The 9,294-nt window shown below is 38.2% G+C and overlaps 1 protein-coding gene across 3 annotated transcripts; it reads left to right on the top strand.

Annotated features, from left to right (window-relative positions):
• The first annotated feature begins 3,148 nt into the window (after window positions 1-3,148).
• LOC128241622 (macrophage-expressed gene 1 protein-like) lies at window positions 3,149-8,306 on the top strand. Of its 3 annotated transcripts, none has more exons than XM_052958636.1 (5): window positions 3,149-3,676; window positions 4,605-4,802; window positions 5,662-5,867; window positions 6,254-6,400; window positions 6,488-8,306. In XM_052958636.1, the coding sequence occupies exons 1-5, from the start codon at window positions 3,218-3,220 to the stop codon at window positions 7,386-7,388; spliced, it is 1,911 nt and encodes a 636-aa protein (XP_052814596.1). In that variant the 5' UTR covers window positions 3,149-3,217; the 3' UTR covers window positions 7,389-8,306. The 3 variants fall into 3 exon arrangements, with proteins under 3 accessions (XP_052814596.1, XP_052814598.1, XP_052814597.1); XM_052958638.1 differs by having other exon boundaries at window positions 6,475-6,630; XM_052958637.1 differs by lacking the exon at window positions 3,149-3,676 and having other exon boundaries at window positions 4,670-4,802; window positions 5,759-5,867.
• Window positions 8,307-9,294: the final 988 nt, after the last annotated feature.

The raw sequence follows: 9,294 nt of genomic DNA, 5'->3' as shown, positions 1-9,294 counted from the left end.
AAAGTGTACATCGCAACAATAAATAACCTGAGATAGGTAAGTCACCGGGCAAAACACGGGAAAGTGTATATCGCCACGATAACCTGAGATAGCTAAGTCACCGTTCAAAACAAGGAAAAGTATATATCGCCACGTTAATCTGAAATAGGTAAGTCACCGTGCAAATCACAGGAAAGTGTATATCGCCACGACAACCTGAGATAGGTAGGTCACCGTGCAAATCACAGGAAAGTGTCAATCGCCACGACAACCTGAGATAGGTACGTCATCGGGCAAATCACAGGAAAGTTTACATCGCCAAGACAACCTGAGATAGGTAGGTCATCGGGCAAATCACAGGAAAGTGTCAATCGCCATGAAAACCTGAGATAGGTAGGTCACCGTGCAAATCACAGGAAAGTGTCAATCGCCACGACAACCTGAGATAGGTACGTCATCGGGCAAATCACAGGAAAGTTTACATCGCCACGACAACCTGAGATAGGTAGGTCATCGGGCAAATCACAGGAAAGTGTCAATCGCCACGACAACCTGAGATAGGTACGTCATCGGGCAAATCACAGGAAAGTGTATATCGCCACGACAACCTGAGATAGGTAGGTCATCGGGCAAATCACAGGAAAGTGTCAATCGCCATAAAAACCTGAGATAGGTAGGTCACCGTGCAAATCACAGGAAAGTGTCAATCGCCACGACAACCTGAGATAGGTACGTCATCGGGCAAATCACAGGAAAGTTTACATCGCCACGACAACCTGAGATAGGTAGGTCATCGGGCAAATCACAGGAAAGTGTCAATCGCCACGACAACCTGAGATAGGTACGTCATCGGGCAAATCACAGGAAAGTGTCAATCGCCATGAAAACCTGAGATAGGTAGGTCACCGTGCAAATAATAGGAAAGTGTCAATCGCCACGACAACCTGAGATAGGTACGTCATCGGGCAAATCACAGGAAAGTGTCAATCGCCACGACAACCTGAGATAGGTACGTCATCGGGCAAATCACAGGAAAGTGTCAATCGCCACGACAACCTGAGATAGGTACGTCATCGGGCAAATCACAGGAAAGTGTCAATCACCACGACAACCTGAGATAGGTACGTCATCGGGCAAATCACAGGAAAGTGTACATCGCCACGACAACCTGAGATAGGTACGTCACCGTGGAAAACACGGGGAAGTGTATATCGCCACGACAACCTGAGATAGGTACGTCACCGGGCAAAACACGGGAAAGTGTATATCGCCACGACAACCTGAGATAGGTACGTCACCGGGCAAAACACGGGAAAGTGTATATCGCCACGACAACCTGAGATAGGTACGTCACCGTGGAAAAACACGGGGAAGTGTATATCGCCACGACAACCTGAGATAGGTACGTCACCGTGGAAAACACGGGAAAGTGTATATCGCCACGACAACCTGAGATAGGTAAGTCACCGGGCAAAACATGAGACAGTGTTTATAGACACGACAACCTGAGATAGGTAAGTCACCGGGCAAAACACAGGAAAGTGTAAATCGCCACGATAACCTGAGATAGGTAAGTCACCGTGCAAAACACAGGAAAGTTTACATCGCCACGATAACATGAGATAGGTAAGTCAATGTGCAAAATACAGGAAAGTGTATATCGCCACGACAAGCTGAGATAGGAAAGTCACCGTGCAAAACACAGGAAAGTGTATATCGCCACGATAACCTGTGATAGGTAAGTCAACGTAAGTGTATATCGCCACGAAAACCTGAGATAGGTAAGTCACCGGGCAATATATTGGAAAATGTATATCGCCACGACAACCTGAGATAGGTAAGTCACCGGGCAAAACACGAGACAGTGTATATCGACACGACAACCTGAGATAGCTAAGTCACCTGGCAAACACGGGAAAGTGTATATCGCCACGATAACCTGAGATAGGCAAGTCACCGGGCAAAACACGGGAAAGTGTATATCGCCACGACAACCTGAGATAGGTAAGTCACCGGGCAAAACACGGGAAAGTGTACATCGCCACGATAACCTGAGATAAGTAAGTCACCGGGCAAAACACAGGAAAGTGTACATCGCCACGACAACCTGAGATAGGTAAGTCACCGTGCAAAACACCGGAAAGTGTTTTTTGTATTATACCAGACTGAGCTATGACTCTCATATCCCTAGCTAGTAAGTAATCAACAAACGACAAGAATATGTTTGGAAATTGGCATTTAAATGTTGTATATCACCATGAACGTGCAAAACACGGGAAAGTGTTTATCGCCAAGGAAAACCTTTTTCTCTCACCTCAGAAAAGTAGATCAACGAATTTGACAATGCTACAAATTCTTATCTTGCCCACGGGCAAAGATAAAACGTATCCGTATGGTACTCTTCTTTATTGTCATCACACAATTACCTCCCTTGTTGAAGACCGTAATCTGTAGCATCATGGATACCTTGTCGTGTGGCAATATTTAGAATCCTAATTAATTATTTCTCGCTTCAAATGCACCATAAAAAGTTTTCACGCTAAATTCAAGAAATAATGCTGCACTCTACTAAGAACTATTTCAAGAACGATTTGACTATTAACATAATCTTAATCACTGCGCGCATATCCATGACAACCACGAAATATAACATATTTATACGCATTTATTTTCACTACGCCGAAAAGAGTTTCAACGAAAAAATACAATTTTACTTTATTTTGTTTAACTGAGATGGGAAAAAAGTATCTTCCATGGCCGCTCGTGTCAGATAGGTTCATCCCAACCTTCGCGCATGGGTTGGGATGAACCTATCTTACATTATCGGCCATGGAAGATACTTATAATCTCCAAAGCCTTGATACAGAAATTAGCTGATCTTATTAGCAGAGGTTTATTATCAGAATTAAGTAATGAGATAATCGCTCATACAGAGCTAAAATGTATCATCTTGTTTAAACCAAATGCATAGCAGTAAAGTGAAGTAGAACGATTTAAATAGAAAAACATGAAATGTTTTACATGCGATTGCGCTTGGTTTAGGTTTCCATTGTGTTGATAAAAAGCCTCCAATTTACGGAAAATGAATCGCGTGATAAGAAGTAAGAAAAACATATCTGATTGCATTTATGAATTCAAAATGCGTTTTCTGTAAACGGTGCACGGCCAATATACGTTTTTGAAACAAGTATAAATTACCTGGTTGTGCGGTTGATTCATATCTGCTGCAAATCCAACGATGTATGGTTCTAGTTTATGTTGGCTGCTACTGTTGCTGCCGTCCTCCTTGGCATACTCTCTACCTGCTGGCCACCCGCACACATGTATCACCGAGCTTGGACTAAAAGACATTTATTTATTAGAAACATTACCTGGACAAGGATGGGATAACCTTCAAAATGAAGACAGAAATATGGTCATCGACCACCAATACAACGAGTGTCGAACAACAGCAGACCAAAAGTTTTTGATTCCTGATAGTCTTGCGGTATATCCAACAAAGACGAGTCAATTACACACATTTTCGGAGGTCATGGAACACTGGGATAATTTTACAAGTTCTACGGCTTCTTCAATCAACGCTGAAGTCGGATTAAAAATCCCAGGCATTGTCAAAATAAGCGGAAAATTTTCAAGCGAATATGCAAAAATAAAGAAAAAGCAATTTTTTGGAAAAACGATATCGTTAAGATCCCAAGTAAGTATTTATATTTTTCCTGAGATCTTGAGGCTATCATTGTTTCATATGTTGCTTTGCAATGTTCTATATAAATATAGCGCCTACCAAATGTGTGCATGCAAAACGCCTGTCAATCTCATTCAATTTTTGTGATACGAATTATTCTAACTGTTTATATTGACTTTAAAGGACATATGTTTTGATATGATAAGAATACTTCTGTGTTTCTATGATTGTTAAAAAAAACATGTTAAACCAAATCGGCACGTCATAATGAATATATCTCAGTGTTAGGTCTGCAATGATATTTGAAGGTGATTTAGGGACAACTAGCTTGCCACAAAAAGCTACGACACGTATCTTTGAACCGTCAGATGACATTTCTTTTACCTTACAACATCGTAGAGTTAAAATGTCTAATATATTTCTGTAATAAAAATATTCCGTTCGTCAAGCTGCTTCTTGGCATACTTTCTTGTTTTAGGACATAATTAAGACATTATTGTCAATTGTTGCATAGCATTTTAAGAAATAGTTTAAGAAAAGTTGCGTGATCCCTTAAAACGTATACTTTATTGATTTTAAACTTTTTTAAAATGTCTTATTGTGACGTCGTGCAATGCATTTATATTTTCTATACACAGGGAGTTAATCATGTTTATATCTTAGGCATTATTATACCATCACTCAAACAATAGTATAGTAAATGCCTCGTACCCGTTACGTGGCGTAGTGCAGTCTTGACATTGAACATACACATGAACAATATTATATTTGATATCTCAACTGAGTGTTATTTATTCCAGGTTTTTGTTCAAAATCACCGTTATTCGGTTTATTTATTTGAGAAAAAATGCTTACGTCTTAAAAATGTTTAAACTACAATATTCACAAATATCAGCGCTGTTATGTGTTGTCGTTTTATACATACTTCTTTTTCTTCAAGGCTAGATATTCGAAATACAAAACAAAAATTGAATCGGTAAACACACTCACGGATTCGTTCAAAAAAAGGGTCAACAAAATTGGACAACATTTACTGCATAACCGAACAGACCTCGCGACATACGAAAGCCAGATACTCGTACGGGAATACGGAACACATGTGGTTACAGGGGTCGAGCTGGGAGCGATGATCGTTCAGGTACATTGGTATTTGCAATATTATTTTATGTTTCCTTTACATCATTTAGTTAATGCCCAGTAGCCAAAAACATAACAAATACCTTGTTTAAGGGGACTAGGATAGGCCTAACAGACACTAAGGGAGAGTAACACATGCATCGGATATCATTTTCTAGCACACCGGATAGGCATTTCCGGTGACGTCAGCCGTGCTGGAAAATCCCATCTGGCATCCCCCAATGCCAGATGAGTCACGCGCTGTGACGTAATACTTTTTATCTCTTTTATTATATACTTTAAGTAACCATGATTATGAGATTTCAATAGATGAGTTTCATAAACATTAACTTTGCAAAATATATCTTCACAACAACGAAATAACCCTTCAAAGACTTGATATCGAAGGAACTTATTGACGTTGACAGTGAATAAAAATACTGCGCGTCATGACGTCAGTAAACATTATCGCACGCGCTTTTTGGTGAAATGTACAAAAATGAGCTTTTTTATGCAGTTTCTTCACACAAAAAATAATTAAGGTATGCTTGAAAAAATATCTATCATGTGTATCCGTTCCGGATAGAAAATTCCGACCCTCGGGCACGCTGCGTAGCCGGTAACTCGGCAAGCCTCGTTACCAGGCAACGCAGGTGCCCTCGGGTCGGATTTTTCTATCCGAAACGGGAACACATAACAGATATTATTAATAAATAAATATTGGAGTCGCCGCCCTTGAACGGTTAGCGTAACGGGAGCTTGAATGGGATACTTGATCTACTGTTTGAGTATTCAACCGAACACTTAAAATGCCTTTTAAAGATTGTTTATATCTTTATATCTTTCAATGTGATGTATCATATATTGTTATCTATTCTTAGGTAGACTATCTAGATTCGACATTTCTTATGCTTTCCTCTGTTGACAAACAAGAGATAATCAATGGAGCTGAAGCAAAGTTCAATATAATAACTACAGGAAAGATTGGAATTGAAACATCAACGACAGACATGGAAGAGAGTATTAAGGCTTACAATAATTACGTGCAAGCTGGCGACATCTTGGCCCTTGGTGGAATTGAATACACGTACGTTAACATTTCATTATTTGTCTTTTTTCTGTATATTTATTTCTGTAAATATGAATTAACAACATCACCTTATACAACAGTATAAGTTATAAATAAACTCGGAGCCCGAAACATGATACAATAAAAATTAATGACTATAAACAATTGTATACATATTGGTGTGCTACATGTGGCTTTATAGTTGTCAAGCTGTACGATGTATGTATTTTCTCTTAATAATTAAAATAAAAAAACACAATTCACGATCGCTTTCATAAGTTATCTATACACGGTACCTTTCAACTAATTTATACCTTGAACGTAAAGTGCAACTTCTTCTAATACGAATACGTCTATCATATTTCCATCAACAGTACTTCAATGCGATGTTTGATATATTTCAGATCAACTGAAGGGTTCAAAACAGGTTGGATCGAATCGATAAACAACAACCAGGTGCCAATCGACAAGGAAGGGGACCCGATCTATCATTTTATAAACGAATACACCCTACCGGATATGCCATCGACCGCTGTCTTCCAAACGTACGAGTAAGTAAAAGACGCCGTGGAATCATATTACAAGCATAACACACTTAAAGGTTGTACAATTATAGGTTCTCCAGGTTTTGATTTCAGCGCGAATGTCGACGATGGAACTTGCAGGGCTCCCACAGAATCATTCGTATTTGGCGGAGTGTTTCAACATTGTACTATGCTTGCCATGCGTGATGGCTGCGAAGGCGAACATTTATGCGACAGTGCAACAACGAGAAATCCTTTGACCGGTGACTTTTCTTGTGAAGAGACATACGAACCAATTCTGTTGAACAAAGGCTCCTTATTTGGCTCATGTGTGGTTACAAAAGAATCCAGATGTGGAATTCTGTGGCATAAAACTTGTTATGAAAAAGAAACATATTCAACTTATGCTTCTTACTCTGCTTACTGGTGCGCTGCGAAAAATTCTACAAACCCGAAAAGCGGTATGTTGTTTGGCGGAACATTCACACCACAATACGAAAATCCCATCACAAGGGCTATTTCTTGCCCAGAGCCATTTTACGCATTAAAAGTTGCACAGTTGTCAGTCTGTGTTAGCACTGATTTTGAATTCGGTTCCAAAAGTTCTGTTCCCTTTGCCGGTTTCCGCAGCTGTTCTTCTGAAAACCCATACACCGCCGACGAGAGATATTGCCCGACAAGTTATAGTCAGCATTTAGCGGCTGTCGTCGATGAATGTCAAATTGATGTTTGCGTTAAAATCGGGGCACTAGCTATAACCGAACTGCCGCATATTCAAATGCCGCCTTTCATTAAGAGACCAGTGAAAGCTTCAGCGTCTGGCGTACAAGAAAACTTTGCTTTCAATTCACAAACAGATGAATGGGAAAGCGAGGCTGATCTGCTTCGACAAGGCTCAACAACTCAGGCAACAAAAGGAAACAACAACGCAACCAATAGATTAAGTCCATGCGTCGTTTCGATTTTCCTCTTGCTTATATCTTTTTCTTTGGGATCTGTTAACAGCTTAATGTAATGCACCTTCTTTATTTATATGCCCTTATTAAGTTAACATTTATTTAGATAAAGATGTACAAGTGTGTTTCAAGAAACTATGCCAAACTTAGGTGCCTGGTGACCACATAATATTTAGGATCCATTTAAAAGAGTGTGTTGCGTAGATTTTTCTTTATACAATTTGTATTAATTTAAGTTACAACCAAGCTTTTATGGTGTCGAAAGATTGCAAAATTACATATATTCCATCCGATTTCAATTGAAATAAAGCACAGCATTACAAAATGCAATAACTTTATCTATAATACATGTTTAGTTATTTCTATAACATTTTTATTGTGTTTTTGTTTTATTTTGAAAATTGCGGTGTAAATGTTTGTCAATTGCTTTTTCATTTAAGATAGATTTAAAGTGTTATGTAAATAATACATGTGTTGTATATAGAAACGTGTTACCAGTGTATGTGCTTGGTTATACTTAATATATAATACTCGGAAATACCTTTAACCACAAACAAACAAACTCAGAAATAAATTGTGTTTCAATTCAAATTGTACTTAAGAAAACATTATTACAAAACACAAATTGCATTTTGGTTCTGGATCGATAAATATCTTAGTTACCTTATCCAAAAGTTCCAGCCTTTATATAGCTTATATGTTGTTAATATTTAGTTGAGCAATTATAGAGTGTACTCAACTCAACTCATCTTTATCTCCACCATTAGCGGTGATATTCATATTATGTACAAATAGTTACTATGAAGGCATGATATCTATATACATGATATATGTACATACACAATAATTAGCATATTATATCAACATGCATATTGAGATTGTGTTTGTATCATTTGCATCAAACTTTGAGGTATAAGTCTTGTATCGAACACAATTATGCACTATTCACGAGACAGTTATAAATAAATACAAACGATCGTCTCAAGAATTGTTTTCGCACTACTTGGTAATTCTGTACACTTAGTTCTGCCCCAAGAAGTGCTAAGAAAAACATATCGCTATCCATTGACAACAGTTCTTGCGCAAGGCCCATGTCCATTTCCATGACGTCAGTGATTAGACGCCACCTTTTACGCTCATGTTTGGTACACCCGTGAATGATGTGTATATCCAAATTGTCAGTAACTGTTTGACATCCATGACATCGTTGTGGCAATTGTGGTGGCCTTTTGCACCACAGTTTTGCAATAAACATTCGAATATGTTTATAACAGTTTAAGTCAAATATATCAAACACTGTTGCTCTACTTACACGCGGTTGCAAAATTCTAAATAGACTAAAATCCTCGTCTGACAAAGTTCGTGCTGACCATAATGAGGTATATTTCAATGAAACAATAGTTTTAACTGTATGTTTCCATTGACGTCTAGAGGGAATTCGTTCTGGATTAACTAAAGCATTGTTGATAAAGCTTTGAAGTCCATATGTACATAGGATTTTACATATATCAGGAATAAAACCTAAAGAAACATTTCTATCTGTTACAAACTGAAAGTATCGTCGTAGAAAAATATTCTTAGTGGTGCATTTAGAGTCTAGACAAAGTATCAAATGTAAGAATAGCAATTTCTTAATGATCACCGATGAATACAATTTATGAAGCCCAAGCATTGATTCACACATATCAGATCTCGTGCGAAAATGAAATCCCTGAATTTTCTTAACCATAAAATGCTGTAAGCGATTAACTGAAGTTATATCGCTTTGTACAATATTATTCCATAATTCACTACAAAAGAGAACAATTGGCATTATGATTTTAACATAGAGATTAACCGAAACTAATGGATTAAGACCATGTGGATGTACACCTTGAGCAGTCATTGAAAAAAATGCATTTTTAGCTTTTTGGCATCTCTTCAATTTGTGCTTTGCACTTCATATTAGAAACTTGTTTCACACCC

This window comes from Mya arenaria, chromosome 7 (assembly GCF_026914265.1).
Source record: "Mya arenaria isolate MELC-2E11 chromosome 7, ASM2691426v1".
Taxonomy (NCBI): domain Eukaryota; kingdom Metazoa; phylum Mollusca; class Bivalvia; order Myida; family Myidae; genus Mya; species Mya arenaria.
This window is presented reverse-complemented; position numbering and strand designations above follow the sequence as displayed.